Consider the following 21228-nt stretch of genomic DNA (forward strand, 5'->3'; position numbering starts at 1 on the left):
GGATAAGCCTGACAGCAACACCCGTTACTTAATACCAGATCTCATCAAACCGCAGTTTGATGGATATTTTTTAACATTTAAATTTCTCCATATTCCAACCAAGGAATTTTGATCCCAGTCCTCAGGACGTTCCACAGCTGTGGACCGTTGCATGCATTTCCTGCAAACATGACAGCAGCCTTACCTGAATTAGTCCTCTATTGTGAATAAAAAACCCCATATTTTGCAAACTTAATATTTTTCACTGAACAGCATTAAACACCAATTTTTTTTTAAATTCAAAGGAGTTTTAAATGGAGAAACGAATAAAGAACTTCTAGAAGACTTCTAAATAGGGAACCTCTCAATTGTTTAAGATGTACACAGACAAGGAGGGAAGTTTCTCAGTGGTTCTATGAAAGCTTTAAAGACAACACTGAGTTCACGTTAAATACACACTCAGACCATTACCAACAACTGTCATTGTACCAGGACACTTCAGAAAAGAAGTCTAAACCCCAAATCTCTCTGAAATAAAACCATGCCACAAAGCCTTTGAGAGCAATTTTTATTAGGGTAGCAGAATGGAATTGCAGAAAGCCTATACCAGTACTCCTGGGTGTAGTTTCACCAGTACGTTGTTTTTATTTTGATATTAAACTGCATGTTTAGAATTCAGCACGGCTGAGGGAACCAGAGAGAACAAGAGCTTGATTTCCTGAGTTAACGTAAGACTTTGTACTTTTGATTTTTTTTTTTTCCTCCTCAGACTTCAACCATACAGTACAGTATTTGATTGCTGTCTTTTTTCCGAGGGCTGCCTACAGACAAAAGCCATCACTTAGGTTACACATCTTGGAGTTTAGAAATTGCGCTATGAAGAACACACCCAGAGAACCGATAGCAACGTCTGTCGTCCCTGGGACCTTTGCGGATGACAGCGGCACAGCTGGCACAGCGCTGTATGAAGCGACTGGAGTTCCGACTTACACAGCCCTTCCAGTTCCCTTTCCGTGGCCTCCAAGTCACACCGATTCAGATAAATGCAGTCTTTGACCTGAGGCTTACAACCAGAAAGTATGCTATTTAGTAGTAATGAGGGCAGCAAACTAGTGCTACAGTTTTGTTTTAAATAAAAAGAAACGGCAAGTTTCCATGCCAACAGACATGATCAAAAGGTACAGTGACTCATGTGATGCAGAAGTTACACACACTTCAGTTTGACAGATAATTTGGCATTATTTTATTATGAATCCGAGTGAGCGTGAATGAAACAAAATCAGTACCAAGTTTCTGCAAATGAAGACACAAAGATGTGAAAATTTGGTAATCGACAGTGCTCTCGCAAGCCTGAAAACACTTCGGAAATGCAAGTTTCTGTAAATAAGGTGAGTGTGGTTTAACTTTATTTACCTGCCAAAAAAATCTGTCTAAGAACACTTAAACATAAAATTTCTTAGCTCCCTAACTTATAAAAAAAAAAATTTACTTTCAACAGAGGTGAGGTACTGGGCTGTCATTGTTTACACTAAATGGGAAACGAAAGCCAAGTGAGAGGGATGGGTGAAGAAATAGCAAATATACAAGACATTAAAACCAAAAGAGACCTACCACTTGCCACACTGCTTCTGAAAGGTTGCAAAGGCAGAGGCTGCACTAAAACTGAATTTAGGAGCACAGGCAAGCGTCTGGGTGTGAGGGATTTGCTAACTCAACTTCCCGCACATCAAAATGATACGTGCTCCCAGATACCTACGGATTTCTGGAGGTAAATCTGTCTGCTCTATGACATACCCAGGCAGGGGAGAGGCAGCAGTTTGACTGTGTGGCAGTTTGACTGTGGAGCTATGATCACACTTCAGAACGGGGAACAGACAGGCAGAGGAAAAGCAAGAGACGCAGCAAAGGATGCTCGGTTCTGAACAGAAAGGGCTCCCTTCAGCACGCGTAGGTGTGCCCTGCCGCAACGGGAAAACAGCTCTGCCTGATTAATTAGAATGACAGAGTGATACCTGAAGTACTCATTAAATCATCTAACCTGTGTGTTGTTAAAACAGAGGCCCATAGTACCCTACCACAGGTTACTGCTGAATCCCATTCTCATACCATTTTCCGTAAGAACTGTACAGCAGTTGCGCTGGGAAGTGGCACGACTGCCATCCCATAAAACACAGATGTTTCTTACGCATTCCATTGGAAAAATGTTCTAAGATTACCAGATTTAGTACTCAAATTAAAAACAAACATTTCCAAAATACCAATTTTTAACTCAAAAACCAGTTTATCACTTTGGTACCTCTTGGTCCCCAGTTTCTGAAACTCTTCTAAACTGGTTGCAATGTTGTCCTGTGCACGTTTCCCTAGCTGCTCTGCGTAGGCATTGCGAATAGAAGTGAAGTAAGTTTGTAACCACATTCCACTATTCATTTGCTACAGATTTTTTTTCCCAAAGTTTTCCAAAAGCAGGACATAATTCATATTTTAATTCAATGACGCACACAAAAACTTGGGTTTCCCCGTTTAATAAACATTTTGTGGTAACATCAGCCAGATTTACATAAGACCTGGACATTATTTCTGATTGTTTTTGTGGGGTTTGTTTGTTTGTTGTTTATTATGTTACAAACTGATTTTAAGGGGAACTTGGAACAAGTCCCACAAAGCACAGTGCAACATTTAAAAAGAAAAGTAAACAAAACTGCCAAACACTCAACCATTTTCTGCCAGAACTGGGATATTTTTTCTAAGACATCAGTTTGGGGAGGGGGATAAAATTCAATGAAGAATTAAATGAACTCAAGATAGTGGGAACTGCAAGGAAAAATAAGAAATGACAGCCACAACCTTTTCAATTTAAGGGCAGAATATAAGTCTAAGATATTTTTGATAAATTCTGACAAGAAAAAGAAAACAGCATACTTTAAAGTATATTGAAGCAGTGATTTTTAAACAAAGAAAGCAGAACTAGAACATCTTAATTTTTAATCCTTTCTTTACAGGTTACCTAGCCCACTTTTGATTAAGAAAACTGTAGAAAGTTAGTAATGGCCACAAGTTAACACCGAAAGGTGGCACTTGTCAATTTTCCAGAGAGTCCTGCTTTACGGGGTGTCTCAAATGCACTGCTCCGATCTTCTATCACACGTTGCTGACATCAATTGTGTCAGATTTTAGTCCACTGGTCGCTTTTCACCATATTTCTTTGTAAACTCTTCAGCGTTCTTACAGAATTTTTTACGGTCCTTAGAGTATTCTTCAGCTAGGTCAGCCCGAAGGGGATGCTCGGGCTGTGGATCATTCACCAGCGCTATGAGGGACTGGATTACTGTCAAAAGAAGTATAAACACTGTCAGAGACCACAATGGTTAATTTTTAAAAATCAAAATGTAAGCAGAATTCCCCAGTAAGAAAAGAGCTTTAACTGCCTTTAAACACTTCCCATAAACGTAGGGTCTTTTCAAAAGCAGAGCATGAATAAGCTACAGCGATATGCCAAGATTTAGTTCAATGACCATGAATGAACACCACAAAGTCATATTTGTAAACAAAATCAACTTGAATAGAGACCGAAATGCACCACAAATTATTTCCCATGTAACTGGCATCCTATCTGAAATACTCCAAGTTTCATAAACGAGTTAGTCAGAGAGAGATTGGGTAAAGGTGGCATTTCCATCGTGAAACATTTTTTCCCAACACCTGTCAAAATGATGCAGGCAGGGCCTGCTTTTGGAAACAGGTTTTTTTAGCTTTATTTTTCTATGACTCTTACTTCCCCGAGGAACAGCAGACAGACAATTCGTCCTTTTATTCTAAATCGCCAAATACATTCACTAGTAGAGATACTCCAGACAAGTAAGAACTGCAAGATGCTTGTCACCCCGCTGTTTACAGCCGCTTCGTCAGTGTTCCCCTATCACTTTCAAAGGAAATGTCATTCTTAAAATAACTGAACTGCACTTGACGTTCACGCAGTGAGCCTTGCGTACTACAATGACATTTGTTGCTACATTTTCCTCACATACATTCTCACACCCATTGAAAGCTGGGCTGGTTCCAACAATCGGGAGTTCTCACGTCCATCCCCTAAGAGGTGTATGTGTAGCTGGGCAAGTCTACAGGAAGTGGGTACACAGAAAAAACATTTCACTGTACGACAACATTAATAACTTTGTGTGAGGTAAGTCTGGGCTGCCCAGAGCAGTACAAAGCAGCACCTGAAGAGTTTTTAAGCAAGTATAACAAAACTCTTAACTTCATGCGTTGCACACTAGAGCCAGCTGCCTCCTCCGGAGCTCACATAAAACACTGACACCCACCCCAGCCAGCGGCAGGGGGTTCCACAGCTCAGCCACATCTTGCGCTAGAGGTCAGAGTCTATCGTTTGTCCTGAAGCTGCTGCTTAGCAGTTTAACTGGATTCTCCCTCGTTTTGCAATGTAGAGTTCATACAGTACTCGCCACTCGGGTAGAGGCTAGAACACCAGAGTGGCTTCTTTCCCAGCATTAAACCTTTTCATGCTCATACTCTTTCCCACCCTTACCTGCTAGGAATGGGGAACGTACCTCAAAACAAATACTGAAAAGCCAGAGAAATACGCTTGTCACTATATTGCAAAGCAGGAACATTTGTTACCACAAATCAGAGTTTAAACTGAACAAACCATCTCAGGAACATAGAATTGATACTAGCTGAATTCACAGGAGCTCACCAGTCCTGGATTTCTGACAACTGTCATCATATTAATGGCTACTTACAAAATTAGCATCAATACTGCACATGACAATCCCTTTTCACTCAGTAAAACGAGCTACAACACTCCAGAGCAAGTGTTACTGTGTTATTAAGGTTATTTAACACACCAGCCAGAAAAAATTAGGACTGTCATAACAAGAGTTGCCTCAATATCCACAGCATTTTACAACTATACTGTCACAACAGTCTGTTCTAATATTACGCATAAATTAATAAATAGTACAGCAGCAAGATGCACTACATGAAAGGTGAGTTAATGATTTATGATAAACCTAATCTCTCCACTTTCTTGACATCTGACTGATCAAAACCAATCAGCCACGTTATTTCCTTGAGAAAGGCCTAAGTTGCAAAGAGACTGAAGTTCATTTTCAGTGCAGAAGAGTTCTGGAGGAACAGGAATAGACACTTCAGCAGAGCTGTAATTATATTGTTGCGGGTTCATACAACAATGTAATAACAACAGATGTTGACACTAAAATGACTTCTTGAAGGAAGGGGGGGTGGGAGGGGAGAGACACACGAAAGACTACAAAACAACAGAAATTGAGAGATTCACAATACTTTGGTACCCAGGGTTTGTTCCAAATTCTGATTTTAGCAAAATTTCTATTAATTCTCTCCAATAAAAAGATAATTTCTATTTCTCAGGGAGACACTGACTACTTCCTGCATGCAAAGGATTGCTTCAGCAGTTCAACTAATACCAACTAGCACCTCAGTCTAGGTAGAGACAATATGTTGTTCCTTTACTTAACTGGAGAAGGCTCGCAAGATTAAGACAACTGCTAAGCTGTTAAGAGAAACCTTCTACACATTGCTTCCATTTAATCTCTCACAAGGCTCTTTGTCCTGTTTAATCTGAGATAAATAGATTGGTGAAAATTTTAATGGTTTGTTGTTGATTTAACAGGTTCTTCTTGCTGCCACGTCCGCTTCCCCCCAACATTCAACTGCTTGATCTTTTCTGAAACAACTACAGGAATTTTCCTATTTTGTCTTTGGGGCAAGATCATGCAAACTGTAAGTCGTTTTATTAGCATACAGAAGTACACAGAAAAAGGAAATCTTAAGTACCGCGTGGTTTACTATCAGGAACACAGTTCAAGTGAAAACAACCTTAAAGAGGAGTCTGGAAGAAGGAAGTACTTTCTCCTACAGAGCAAGATACTTCACTGACGCTCCTGCACTGAACTGCTTCTCATTTGAATTCACATTATTAAAAAACACGTAGTTTTTGCAAGGATGATTGCTCTTTCTGTATGTACAATAATAAATGCTTATCAAACTAATCACTACCTGCCAGAAAACATGACATTCTCACCCCAGCAACTAATGGAAGCAACAACAACAGAAGAAAACCTACTCAGATCATACTCTTAGTCTACCACCGAAGCCGATGAAACTTCTTTCCTTAAAATATTTACATTCTTAATGTAAATTCTTACCCTTTCTTTCAAACATCCAGGAACGTACCGAACACCTCTAGACTATAAAGTCCCTGTTTAAAAAGAAACGCAAAATAACCCCCACACAAACTACCACCAGAATTTTAATGTACGCTGAGGACACCACCTTAATAAACTCTTCAGTCATGAAGAGTTTTGTGGTTTCCTGGAGATGGACATGCCACACGTCAGTGCCATTACCTTGCATCCCAGTAACAAGGTGAGATTCCCAAAGAGCTGCACACCGTGCTCACAACATGTCATTTGTCATGAATCACAACAGATACAGCGTAAGAGAACTGAAGAGCTGACAAGCTGAAACAAGCTTTAAATTTAAATACAATACAAAGTTTCTCGATATCCAGTTCTTTCTCCACATGGAGTCCTACCTTGGTCAGTTTTGGTTGCTGGCTTCCAGTTTTCAGCACTAATTACTGGCAGACAGACCTGCCCCTTTTCATCGATGTTAGGGTGATAGATCTTTGTTTTAAATGTAATCTTAGGAGGTTTGAATGGATATTCTGCTGGGAAGTTGATTTCGATTCTAAAGGCTCCTTTATCATATGGAGGATTGTCCTGCAACAAGAAGGCAGAATATCAAGAATCTGACATTGTAACGGATGCAATTAAGAAAAAGCACCCTCCACACTTCAACCTATCAAATGACATCTTTTAAAGGCACTTTCTTCCAATGCATGTTACCAAGTCTATGTGTCACGAAGCATCAAAACCTATTTGGTAAGACAGAGACAACACAACCTCTACAGCATTTGTATTTACCCTGGAAAAAGCAGATTAACATTGTTCTGAAGTTGTCTGACATTTCAACTGGTAAGAAAGCATCCAATCCAATTTACTCCAAGCTCAAGGTCCTATCTAACAAGTTATTTTATTCACAACTTTGTATTTCAAAAAACACTGTAAACTCTTTCCGAGATACAAACAGGAAACCTGACAAGGAAAACTGGTTTCTCTAAACCTAGCTATTTTATGTCTCTCACAACATGGTGGTACAAACAGCAAAGCAATTTGATTTGTCAGGTTTCCCTATATGTTCTGAGGACGTTTTCATGCTGACTACGCAAAAATCTGCTGAGCATTCATTGGTACTAAAGATAGATATTCACTGTGTCTGCTGATGAGAACATTCTGAATTTGTATGCAGTTTTAGCACCCGCTCTTATCAGATCATTTTTGAAGGAGCACGATGAGAGAACTGTGAAGCAAGCAAAGCAGTTCTTCACGCTGAAAGGAAAAAACAACGCCCAGAACCTCATTTAGAAAAACCCATCAGACTATCGATACTGCTTCAACTACTAACTGCAGAAGAAAGGCAGAAGGAAAATAAACCATTGCTACATTTAAAGCTTATGAAAATACCATTCTGCACTGAAAACAGTAACTGCGGCATGAAGCCTTTCCGAACACTCTGGGAACAAGAAACAAAGGATAAGAGTTTCCAGTTGGTGTAAAGTATAATCACACGCATTCTTCGTTAGCAACCAGACCGTTCCCTGCAATCAAACCCACTCCAGAAGTTAAAAAAGATTTACCAATATTTGGGGGTGAGGAGTGCTCTATTAAAATATTCTTCAACAGAAAACATTTAATTTTAGTTTCATCCATATGCAGAAGTCTGGTTGTGTGTTTCTAAGAAATACAGCGTAATTTTTGCAGCCAAGGGAAGGGGTAACTAGAGTGGCTTTAAGACCACTTTTTATCCAAGCAATCCTAAAAGCTTTAAGTGTAACAAACAACTTTTTTTGTGGTGGTGACAACTTAAGCAGTTAGTGCCCTCCTCACTTGTGCTTACCTCCATCACATGCTATAATCTGAGAGGATGTTCAGTGAACTGACACGGTAACTGACCGGGCTTTAAGATGTCCTTTTTCTGCTTGACTTTCAGCCAGAACAATTCTTCACTATAACTCATCAATAAATTGAACCAAAAATATATGTAAAGGGTTGCTCATGTTTCACAGAGACAAAAAAAACAAACCTGACAAGCGATCTTTAATCTGCTTCTCAATTGAGCAAACACCCTTAAAAACTAACAGTTGTTCCGAAGAACAAAATATGTTACATACAACAGAAACTTTAAAAGCAGTATCTTTCACAGTAATTCTGTATCAACACTGTTAAAAATAGTAACCTTTGTATCTTTCACAACTTCATTAAGAAGCCGATCAAAAGAATGCCTAGTTACAGAGTTTAATAATCTGTAACAGGTTAGTCCTACTAAAGTATAAGTAAAATGTCTTTAAGCCTGAGCAAGAACATTTTCTAAACTGGAAACAGCATGTAAAACTTGAAAAGCAAGAACTCAGAAAAAAAAATAAAACTCGCTACCAGCTTGTATATTATTATACTTTTGAGCCATCAACTCCAGCATTGCAATACCAAAAAAAAAAAAAAAGAAAAATTATGCTAAGACTAAAGCATCTTCTATAGCATATCCTCAAAATAATAAGCTACACTACTCTTTGAATACGTACAACACAACACTTTATTAATCACTGTAGGTAGTATAATTTCATGACAAAACTCCCTCCTGTGTACACCAGCAGTGAATTTAAGGCTATTTCTCCTGTAACAGGGCATATTCTAAACCAGAAGGCAGGAATGAAGCACCCTTCACTGCAATGTTCAAACACCTGTGATGTTGCGAACCTTTGCAAAACAAACACTAAGCTCATACTCTGCTGAGCAGAGACTGTTAAAAATAGATTATATACACCATATATCGCTAATTTTGACAGGAATAAACAAGTATTTTGCTTTATTAGTCATATTTACCAACCTTATACTGCTTCAAAGTATAATCAAAGCAATAAACTGTTATACATGAACCACAAATATCTGAGTGGCTTATTAAAGTGTGCTGTTCCTCAGCTCTGTCAAATTTTGATGTCAAATCCCGCTTCCTTTATTCACAAAAGTAGCCTGAACCACTCAAAGGAATTACTTGCAGGAACATAAGTAAACTGCATGTATTCTGCAGTATTTGAAGGGCAAAGGCCTGGCCATTATCTCAGCCTGTGTGATCTGAGTTCGGGAATGGGCTCCAGCTAACAAAGCAGAGGCACTGCTACAGAGATGTTTCCAAGTCTTATCGTAAAAAGACAGATTTACACTGGTTGGGGGACCTTTTAGGTAGCACCCAAGGAAAAACAGAACTGATGCTCTAGTGGCACAGCCTCCACTGCTGCAGACTTAATTAAAAGTAGCTCAGGTAACGAAGGAAGCATGAGGTATGCCAGCGGAAAGTAATGGAGGTGAAAATCCAAGTGACTTCCCACCAAGGAATTTATCATACTGGGTATCTTGCTTTCCCCTTAGTAACAAATCCCTCTCTATCTGACTAATACAGTGGTTATCTACTTCTACTGAACATTCTCTTAAAAGACTGCAGTGCTTTTAACAAAAAAAAAAAAAAAAAGCAGGAAGGATTGCATTCATTAATGCCTAAATAAATAGACTGTCTTTCAAAGAGTTCCCTTCTGAAAATCCAAACCTTTTCCTTGCACAAACTTCTTCCAATACTCAATTTTATCCTAGAAACAAATCTAGTCAATAAAAAAAATATATATATATACTAGCAAGTAAACAAAAGTATTTCATACCTCAGCTTTTTTTTCCTAGGATGATACAGATTTTGTACTTTAACCTTAATGCAATAAAACTACAAATTCCATTTGCTTTCCCCTTCCAACACCTCTCCCAAGTAACTCAGTGCCATTGCCAAGTCCACAGCCCTCGCCAGCTGCAACCGTGCGTTGGACCAGGCCTACAATTATGAAGCATCCAGGCAGGTATCGATCAGAGAAGTCTAGAAGACCTTTCAATTATGTATGGATTTTAATTCACACTAGTTATAAGAAACATCTACTACACTATCAGACTTTGATAAAACAAAACAGAACACACTCAAATAAAACGAGACAGGAAGATTACACTGTTTGCCCAAGATTACACAAGATGTCTGAAGAGAGAGAAGAATTAAGTCCAGGGCGACACTTCACTGCCCAGAGTATGTTTAAGATGCTGCAGCGTGATCTGTAGAAACTTATGCTGTATTCCTAAACAACTAGCTTCTGCACAAAACCACAACTCTGAAAGCCAGGTTTTATAATAATAAAAGAGATTCTTGTCAGAGTGCAAAAATTATCTAATGGTCACCAGCAGCACTACTAAACTGTGGATTTAAAAACATACAAATGATCCTGATTTTATTTTAAAGCTCATTAGAATAAGGAGTAGTCTATACTCACAGGAACAATAAGCCCTTGCCAGGTCAATAAATTAGCTTCATCAACCTGGATATTACGGAAGTTTTTCATTCCACATTTGCGGATTTCTTCAAGCTCCTGAAAAGCAAGCAAAGTGTAAGTTAATAGCAGTATTAAGCAAGATGCTCTTTTTTTTTTTCCCTCCCCCAAAATGCTTAGAGGTCAATGTGGGTTTCTTTAATGTTAAAGAAGCTTGAGGTTTTAACAGTGGCCACCCACACAAATAAGAAAGAAAATTTTGCACCTGTGAGAAGTACAATTCTCTAAGACAAGGTATCAAAACCCATTATTTGATATGTCATGAAAATACAAAAATGCCTTGTTATTAGCATCATTACAGACACAATGAAGTAGAAGTATTAAAAAAGTGCATTTAAAATGGTTTTATATCTCAAATGCAAATCAATGCCTTTGGTAACAGACTACTGATAACTCAAGCACAGAAATAAAGTGCATCTTAGGACTTGTCTGGAGGAAAATAGTGATTTGGAAGAATTATTTCATAATGGTTTTGAACATGGATAAACTCACTGAACAGGCCAATTATTTCAACTGAAAACTAACAAACTCCTACATTACCAATTTAAATTGATATTTTTCTGGGTTTCCATCAATCTAAGCCAAACTGGCCTTCTTTAGACCAATAACTTGACAAGATAAGCTTTATCTCTGTTTTGAACCTCAAAGTTACCAGTTTATGTTAAGATACCTCTCTTTATAGCTGTATCACTCTTGAACAAGGTCTTTTTCTGCACTAGTCAATCACCAGTCAAAACATTTTTGATCAAGTATTTAGCCATTTTTATATTTAAAATTACATTTTAAGCCCTAGTGTAGCAACTGTTTCCTGGAGTATTTCATAAGACGAAAAAAGAAATACTTCAAGGTTCCACTTTTTTTTTCTGTAACAATTACAGCCCTTTGCTGTTGAATTCAAGAGTTTAAAGAGAATTTAACTGAATTCAAATTCAGAAGTCATCCACGGTGAAATACAAAACTTTCCCAGTGCTTTCAAAAATGAATGACATGCCTGTGTGTCTACATAGGTTAGGAAAAATGTTGCTTATACAGCAACACTGGTGCACTCCGCCAGCACAGAGCTCTTCACTGGGTGCTAGCGTATTTGCAAAACTGGACTGTATATTATCATGATAAAAACACCAACTACAGCCAAAGGTACTATACATTGAAAACAAAAAAGATCCGTTTTCCTGGTACAAGTCCTGCACTATCCAGGGTTTTTTTTCTAAAATATCTCTATATTCATCTTAGATCAAAGCTTTCTGCATCTGACTGGCAGAGATTTAATATGCGCAGTAATCTCTTGCATAAACTTAGCATCATGATAAAATGCTAACCCAAAGGGAAAATGAGATTTCTAATTGCACATGAAACAAAAATCACATGACAGTCACACATCAGAAGATGAACATTTACATCCCCACCCACTGCACCAACAAAAGCAAGAGCATACTCAGAATACTGAAGTTTAACCTTGGAGTCTTGGATATTGAATTGATGCCCAACTCAATCTTCACGACTCTAAAACCAACTACTTAGTCTAGATCTGTGGATTAATCCTCAGATTCCACTGCTGCTAGATTTATGCAATATCACAGACTGTTTGCTGTTTGGGCTTTTTTTTTTTTTTTCAAATGGTAAGAGGATTATCCTATTTCCGTAAAGCAGGAAAACATATATAAACCACATAAAAATAATCCCATGAAGCACATTTATAGGGATACAGAGTAAACCAACATATGCAAAGGAAAATAACCTTTATTATCGCAGCTGCAAGAGATCCTTTACGATGACTGAATCTGCAAATCCAGACAGTGCCTTACAGCTGGCTGCCAGTGCTCAGTACACAAAGCAGCAGCAGCTCAGGGAGAGTCTGATACCAGGCTGACTCTTCCCTGACAGGGTCAGCAGAGTAACTCGCTCAGAACAGTGAGCTCTTCACATATAGAACTGTGAAGTCCTGGCAAACCACTACTCCACAGCACGTAAAAGGGATAAATCCCATTCCACACTGGATGGAGCAATCAAACATTGGGAACAAAATAAGATAATTAACCAGTAGGTATTTAAGCATGAATAAACATGCATTACAATTGCCTTCACTCTAAAACAAGGAAAGGAAATGGGTTTAGACAATCTGCTGGTTACTACATTAAAAACATTATACATACGACAGAAATCTCCCCCGTAATGTCCCAGCAGGAGTGCAGCTTCCATGCAGAAGCTTTTATCGCAGGTTCAGATGATAGCACTACACTGCTTCTGACCCAGAGAACAATTGCCCAGATGCAGAAACAGGGAGGACTATGATTGTATAATTCAGGTATGTTATTAAGCTAATAAAACAAATTAGAAAAGCATGGCTTCACACTACCAGAAAATTAAACACCTACATTTTATAATTAGATTCAGGTTAAAAAAGTCTATGCTGAACTAAGAAACGCAAGAATCCAAGACAGAGATCATTACAAACCAGAAAAACTTTGTATGACAGCAAAGAAAAGTTTAAAACAAATAAGCAAACCGCTCCTCATTTTCCCTCAAGTCCACCACATTAGAGAGCAAATTAAACTGCCTAGAAGACACTAAAGAACTAGCAAAAAATTATTCAGAACATCTTCCTCTTCAAACTGACATGTGGGGCCTTTGCAGGAATTAACTTTCAAAATCGAACAAGTGGTAAATTTATTGCAGTGTATCAGGACTATATTCTGTGCTTTTCTTTCTGCTGCCTTGGGTCTTGTGGTAGTAAACGACAACCGAAAAAGGGAAGAGAGGTATAAACCACACAATTATTTTCCCTGCACACAGGCATGACTGCAAAGGTCGTGGAGAATCAAGCCTACCTTAGCAGAGGGCTTGCCTGAACTACGTGCTCAAGACAGGTTCCAATTTATAAGAGAAATTACTTTTCTTATACTATAAGTGTTTAAGATTCCATATGCCACTCCAAATTAACCTATTCCACATTAGACTTATTTACAAATAGCTTTTATTTTTTCATACTGTTATCCCCACTAATACAATGTAATACTACACTTGCAGGTCATGCTTTTAGGGTTTTGGTGTTTAGTGAATTAGGAGTGGTAAGAGATTCAGCATTCACAATTTAAGGGTGTAAGAGGAGATTGTTTTGTTTTGTTTTTTTCTGGCAACTGCCAAAAGCCATAATAAAGATCTAACTGCCTCAGAGCTACAGAGGCGGACACAACTACGGTATAAACGTACTGTTACAAAAGTGAATGAGCTACTAAATACTTTCAAACAACACAGATTAAAAGTTAATACTACATTTAACATGAGCTTGAGTGACTCCAAAGGGACAAAAATTACTTTAAGAGGTAGAAGAATATAGTCCAGATACGTATTTCAAAATAATACTTAAGAGTCTAGGCAGACAGTAAATAGATTAATTCATTTTCTTGTCCTCCACCCCTTAATTTTGTCAAGTAACATAATTAAAGGAGCACAGGAGGAGTGTAACTAAAGGTCAGAAGACTGCAGTAAGAATTTCTATCAGTCTTCTTTCCCCACTCTGTTATCAACCTTGCACGTGACCTTGCTGTGTTGGTTTCCCCATTCGTAAAACAGAAATGTCTTATTTCACAGGGCTCTCTTGAGATGCGCTGTTTGCCGTTCGAATATACTCAGAGGAAGTGTTACACACAGCACACAGAATGGAGAAAACGTTGTTTCAGAGGTGCTATCTGATCTTCAAGTATAATGCTGAAGGTAGTCACAAAAGTACAGACAACCGCTCGTATATAACTAATAAGGAGTTCAAGTTTTGATTTTCAATATTGTGTAATCATTTGTGCTGTTGAAAGCAAAAATTAAATGTTTGAAATTAAAAAGAAAAGTGGCATCAGCTTAAAATGTAGTAAGTATTTTAAAAACCAGGCAACTGCTTTGCCCACGCACCTTTCAAGTTTTGGGACTTCTCAAAAAAACCCAAGCCAGATAGGAAAACGTAGTGAAGACAAACACTTGTAACAGTGCAATCCAAGAACATGGGAATATGTGTAAGAGCTCATGCTGACTTAATCACATTCTTCAGCAAGCCCAAAATGCTATTAAGTGCACAAAGAAAAACAAAAGTCTACTGAAATAACTCTAAAGTATGTTTCTCTACTGTTTACAATTTTTGTTTGCCTGTTTATAAATACACTAAGACAAGTGTGACAGAGTTAAATATGCTCCAAAACACTGATAAGGAACTGGCCAGTTTCACTGTCTGAATCTTGTACAGTACAGAGGAGCGTTAAAACATCTTACAATCCAATTTAATTAAAAAAAAAAAAAAAACAACAAAAAAATCCCAGATTCTAGCTCTTATATGAACTATTATTAAGTTTCCACTGCAACGTTACAACCCTCTATACTCACATGCCTTTCATTTACTGAGTAATGCTACTTACTGGCAAACTATTTTCATTTGATTAAAAATCCTTTTATCAATTCTCAATTTCAAAAAGGGAAAATGAATCAGTATTCTCACTTCTGCATAAGGACAACCACACACTGCTCAAAATCACACTTCCCTTGTTACTGAGAACCCGTGTTTGGATCAATTTACAACTGGTTTTCAAATACTGAAGTTGTTTCAAACCCCTTTATTTGGAAGGGCCATGGTGTTTACAAGACCACAGCAGACTGGGGATTGGAGGCCATCTACAGCAGGTACCTGGGCGTGGCCTTGTGTTTGTGTTTTATCATGGAGTTGCACAAATGTTTGACTATGCAATTACGGAAGCAGAGTAAAAACAGTAAGGTTAAAATACTTGTCTATGCACCTCACTTTATATGTGAAGTGTTATTTACTCTTTAAATCTGTTTTCAATTTTTAAGACTAAAGACACTTTTGAACATCGCAAAACCGGGAAACAAAAGCATGGACCTTGCAGACGCCTTAGCTGGATTGTATCGCCGATCAGCACAGGAGGGAGTAGCTGCACACACGGGACGGGACAGGACAGCCTGCTCAAACACTACCTCAGCCCGCCTACCGAAGGTACATCCCAGTACCACACGTTACTACACCGCCAGGTCGCTACTACGAGCATCCAGCACTGAAATAGCCTTCCCTTTGCAACTACCCACTACCTCTCCACATCGCATTTAGCTGCACATCTCGCATGGAAAACGGCTTGTTTTACGTTAGTGGGTAGTAACTGTGAAAAGCATTTCACTGAACCCGCTTGCATGTCTCCGAGAGGTCTATGTTCCCCCCATCATACACGTTTGGAGATAACCTGCTTTTTACGAGAAAGGGTCATGAAGCAAATTAGCTCCCCTAAAAGCGAAGGCTTAGATCCTTTCCTAAATATAACTACTCCATATTTGCCTGTTTTTACCCTGAGAGATGGTCCATAACAACAAATCTTTGACAAAGACTGCTTTATTCGCACCTCTCACATTCCATGAGCAGTCAAGATCTGACAACTGTGGCTCTTTGAAGAGGTGTAATGGTGGCTCATAGATCAAAACTCCACCTCAGATGTCGCTGGAATATGATTCACTAGCTATTTCACATTTTGCTAACTTAGGTGTGCTCCTGGCAAGGGCACACCTCCACTGATTTTTTGTAAATCAGTAGAGAAAATTTCAGTTAGACTATTTGACGGTACAAAGCTCTGCAAAAATTGGCCATAAATATGGTCTTTGGCCTAGGAAATATAATTTGCTCAAACAGAGTCTGGGATAACAAGACAATCTTATTCTTGTTATAACTTGACTTCACGTTTAAAATTGAACTGTACAAGTACAACGACAAAATGTACTACTTCTTTCACAAGGAAGCTCGCTAACCGAAGATACAAGTGGTTTCCACAATCTGACAAGGACACCCATTTCCACCTGGAAAGCAGAAAGCATACTCATACTCCTAGTTTTCTACAGGCAGCCAGTGTGTTATTATGACCTTAGTACATCCACTCTCTTTGAGCCACTGTGATTAATACGAATAACTATGATGCATGACACAAGTCCAGAAAAAATGCGGTACTTCAAAATGCTGGCAAGGCCTTAAGGAAATGGGAATTGCTTTATTTTATGTGACCTATAAAAGGTTCAAAGTTTATTCTCACTTACCAAAGACAAACTTGATATTTAGCAAAAAAAACCAAAAAACCCGAACAGTTAATGCTCATCCTAAATTACTTTAAATATAATTGAGTGACACACTGAAACACTCTGTTTCCTTTAGTTACAATCACTCATCATTCTACGACCCTGAGAAAGACACACCACAGACTCTTCTATATCGCAAAACTTCAAGAGTGCAAGACTATTTAAAGTGGATCTGTGAATCTGGAACGTAAGCAACGATACGAGGTGGATACACATGCGAGTTTATGCCTTCAAAACAACACACCGCGGCAATCCAGATTACATCTTCCGCATGAGAGCTCTACTTTGTTCCTACTGAGGTGAACGGCAAAACTCAAAGCCATTTGGGCTGACTCGACTCTGCAAAAGGCACAAAGGTAGCTGCTTATCTAACAGCCTTTACAAGTCGTGTGACACAGCATCTCACAGCTTCTGAGCCGGCACAAGAACCACACGCAACATGCACAAACATCAGGCAATAAAAATGAAAGTAAAAATGTAAGAGGGAAATTATCAATGTCTCCTTCCTTCCTACACCACTCCCTCTCAAAAGCAACTGCCACATCGTTTTTCTAGAAAAGGAGGTTACATCGTCAAAAAACACTTTTACGGCATTTTAGTGAAAGATTAAAATGCTAACGTTTTAGAAGTACAGTGGAATTGAGGGGTGGGCTGAAAAGCAAGAGGCACTGCAGATACTAAGAACTATTTTTCTTGCCTTTCAGATTTTTATGTTCCACTTTAAACTTAAAAAGAAAAAATAATTGGAAATATATTTTTCTCCTACCAAAGTAGTAGTGAGGTGCTTTTGAACAATTAATGGATTTTTTCAGAACCGGCAGAAAAGCTGCCTTACAAAAAGATACAATTAAATGTTTGTTTACTATGTAAAACTAAAGGGAACCTTATTTGAGGATAAAGCAACAGACATATTGATTGTGACACTAAAACTGTGACAAAACATAACAGCTATCAAAAATGAAATAAAAAAATAATGCCTTCTCATCAGGATCCTTAAGGACAGCTAAAGTTTTAAATCTACTGATTTAATGTATATACGAATGACACTGCACACTGTATTTGCCACTAAATTTTTAATCGCCCGACAGCACATGTAAAACAACAAAACTAGCCTTATGAAAGCACTGCTGAGCTATTGGCTTCTTCAGAAACGACCAAATCATACTGGTTAATTACGTACCTGCACAATTAAGGAAATGCAAATTCAAAACCTGCCACCTGCATGTCCTAGTGAAATCCCAGCCCTATCAGGGGCCCAGCCCTCAAAGACAGTTGCAAATCCGATATTAGACTAAGTTTAAGAGAATTGCCCGAGTATCTGTCAAATCCTAGCGCGTGGTTACATTGCACCCCACAGGGACAGGTTTTTCAACAAGGCTAAAGCATCGCCTCGCAGGGGCAGGGCCTTTCCCCTACGTTTCACAGGACCAGCCTGTAAAGTTCATTGATTTAGGTTACAGGCACTCTGCATGCAAACATTGCAGGGTACTGCCACAGCGTTTTACAGACGACTATATTTTATGCCACTCTGTATGCGTGTCCTAAGCAAATCCCACCGCATATAGTTTGTTATGTTAATTGGCAATTATATACAACACATAAAACTTGCATGCTTTGGGGGCAAGGGTTATCAATTTCTTTCTAAGAAGTACCTCACTTCTCAAGGAAAAGGATGAGAAACATAATCCCAAGCAGTGTTTTACATTAAACTATACCTGCTCTTGGTAAAAACCCAACCGAGGCCGAGTTTACAAGTACCATCCACGGTTTAGAACAAATAGAGCGAAGACAAAAACATTACCACGTCTGCAGTGAACGAGCAAACTTCTGAACCCAGGTCCATATTTCAGTGCGATAAACCTCTTACTCATACAAGGAAGAGGTTCCTCTCCGAAACAGCAAAACCGAAATGATTTCGCCCTTGGGCGTTTGGGGAGGGTTCCTCACCGACGAGAGAGCGGGGGGAGCGGCGAACCCCCACCCGCAGGGAGGAGAGGGCGCTTCCCCGCCGCCCGGCCGAGCCCTCCCCGCGGGAAGGGCCGGGGAGCGCGCCGCGGCTGCGGCACCGCCGGCGGCGGGGCGACCCCTCACGCCGCCCCGGGGATTGCCCCGGCCCCGGGCCCAGGCGTCCGGGCAGCGGCGTTTCCTTCCCCCCCGGCCCTTCGTCTTTGCTTAGTCACCGCAGGAGCCCCCCGAGGGAGGGGGACGGGGCGGCCCGCGGCGGCCCCAGCCGCCTGCCGAACGCCCCCGCCCAGCCCCGGGCGGCGGCCGGGGGCCGCGGGGCGCTGCCGGAGCCCGGGGCGGCGGCGGGGAAGACAGCGCGGCCCCTCACGGCCGCGGCCTAGGTGCCGGCTGCTCCCGTCCCGGTCGCTCCAGCCCGAGGTGCCACCGAGGGGAGGAGAGGAGGCCGCTCCGCCGGGCTGCGGTCGGGAAGGCGACCCCCTGCACCCAGAAGGGCGCCGGGGGGGGAAGCGGGGTGCCCGCCGGCCCTTCCCGGCGCGGCGCTGCCTGTTACCTTCATCAGCCTCCTGCTGGCCGCCATCTTGGCTCTGCTGCTGCCGCCCCACAATGCATGGCGGCGGCGGGCAGGGCGCTGAAGCCCTGCGCTTCCTGGGGCGGCGGGGGGCGGTGCCGGGCCCGCCCCGCCGGCTGCCGGGGGCTGGCGGGCTGCTGGCGGCGCTGGGGCTGCGCTCCTCTCGGCGGCTGGGCGCGCAGCCCTCGGTCCCGCGGGGACGGCAGGCAGGAGAGGTCCCAGGCCGGGCCGGGGCCCGCCGCGCAGCCCCCGTGCCGCCCGGGAAGCGCGGGCTCCCGGAGCCGCTCTGAAGGCCGGTTGCCTGCGCTCGGTGACGCCTTTTGTCCGAGTGTGCGTTTTAACCGTCGATCGCTGCTTTAAAATGCTGGTGTGGCGTATTTCATTGACTGTGCATCACCCCAAACTCACATCCCCTTCCTTGCGGGGAAAGAGACGACAACCTGTAGTTACAGGTTTTATCAAATAAACTCGGAGCCCTTCACAGCCGTTATTTCTCAGTTTCTTTAGAAACGCTCTGAGAAGAGAGAGGAGGCCGTTCCCGGTTCCAGAAGAGGCACCCGACCCCCAGGAGCCATCCCCAGCCCCGAGCGCGTCGCTGCCCTTACCTGACCAGGAGCAGCCCTGCCTCTGCCGAGCTCCCCGCCCGCTGTGCCCTGCCGCAACCTCCTCGAGCTGCGGGAGAGGAGACAATGTCACTGTCAGTGTTAATCAAGACTGCAATTTGCCATGTGCTTTTTAGCTCTTTAATGGAGCTCTAACTGTAGCTGCTCTCCAGCTCTGATCCTCCCCAGCTGGCCCCGAGCAACCACCACTCCAGGAGCAGCTCGGATGTCTCACCACAGGCATCCAGCGTCACTTCAGGTGCCCTCGGGTACCCAAGACACAGGGCTGGCAGATATGGCATGGGACATAAGTTACTATACTATATGACATCTAAAATGCCACCTGACATCTGTGTCCACGCACCTGTCTTGCTCCCTGAAACATCTGTCAGCCCAGTGTACTCAGGAATTACTCCAAGCTCTGCTCTGCCCATGCATGGCCTTACGTCCCCTTTCCCCCTCCCTCATGTCACTTGATGTCCTCATCTGATCTAACACTTGTTCTATGGAAAAGCTACTTTTGTCCCCTGAAAAAAGTTCTAAGCTCTAAAGTAAGCTTTAAAGACTCAGACAACCTTAAAAATGAAATGTTGTGGTTTTTACCAGAGGCTTTCAAAAACTTGTAAAAATGCAACAAAAATTAATTATGAAGCACAAGATTCTAGTTTGCTATCTTAAAATTATTCCCCAAACAGCTATGTGATAATCAACGTTTTGTATTAATATAGTGCCTATTGCTCCAAAACTCAATTAACATTTGTTAATGAAGTAAGCTATAGAGTACCTACAGAAACCGACTTAATACTCGCCTACTTCATATGGGTACTTTTGAATAGTTTATGAATAATTGTATTATGATCAAAGATGTTTAATGTTATGAGAACTGTATTCTATTAAATATTTAAAGATTACTGCATCCATTTCACTCAAGGAAAACAGAGTCAGAGCAAAGTGAAAATGAAAGAGGCAGATCACCCTGGTGCAGCAGCAGAGAGATGTAAAGCAAGCGTGCGTGCTGACTGGCTAGGGAACTCGCACGTGCCAGGCAGGTACATGCTGTGTGAATACAGGAGCTGCAGAGACTCTCTGAGGATTCATGATGTGCTGCTGAAATGGGATGCTGGTGGTGAAGACTTTAAAATGCTGGCATATGACAAAAGGGCTACTTCGGATTATGTGCTTCTGAAATTTAGAAATATCTAAATCTGATACCATGGTAACTTGGAAGAATAGTTCTTACAACTTACTTTCCAGATGTCTACAAATATGAAAAACAAGCTGTTTCAGATATTAACTTGATTTCTTTATTTGCCAAAACTCTATTCATATCTTCATCTCCTCTTTATTTGACTGCATAATTTTGCAAGACCACCATATGTCTCCGAGTATTCTCTAAATATTTTTTTTCATCAAAATACAGTTATTGAGGCCCTCACACCTGCACTGAGACACACAGCTGCCACACACAAGAT

The 21228-nt window shown here is 40.9% G+C and overlaps 1 protein-coding gene across 1 annotated transcript; it reads right to left on the reverse strand.

Annotated features, from left to right (window-relative positions):
* Positions 1–2485: 2485 nt before the first annotated feature.
* Positions 2486–19215, reverse strand: UBE2L3 (ubiquitin conjugating enzyme E2 L3). The gene is made up of 4 exons (XM_086761216.1): positions 19137–19215; positions 10454–10549; positions 6572–6758; positions 2486–3304 (listed from the first exon to the last, which is right to left on the reverse strand). The coding sequence occupies exons 1-4, from the start codon at positions 19161–19163 to the stop codon at positions 3150–3152; spliced, it is 465 nt and encodes a 154-aa protein (XP_086617342.1). The 5' UTR covers positions 19164–19215; the 3' UTR covers positions 2486–3149.
* Positions 19216–21228: the final 2013 nt, after the last annotated feature.

Source organism: Chlamydotis macqueenii, chromosome 17, assembly GCF_036417535.1.
Source record: "Chlamydotis macqueenii isolate bChlMac1 chromosome 17, bChlMac1.mat, whole genome shotgun sequence".
NCBI lineage: Eukaryota > Metazoa > Chordata > Aves > Otidiformes > Otididae > Chlamydotis > Chlamydotis macqueenii.

Excerpts from the sequence above, each read along its gene's own strand:
- UBE2L3 (XM_086761216.1), bottom strand. The coding sequence starts at position 19,163 with ATGGCGGCCAGCAGGAGGCTGATGAAG. Across the intron at positions 10,550-19,136 it reads CCAGCAGGAGGCTGATGAAG|GAGCTTGAAGAAATCCGCAA; the intron begins GTAACAGGCAGC and ends CTTGCTTTTCAG. Across the intron at positions 6,759-10,453 it reads GGCAAGGGCTTATTGTTCCT|GACAATCCTCCATATGATAA; the intron begins GTGAGTATAGAC and ends TTCTTGTTGCAG.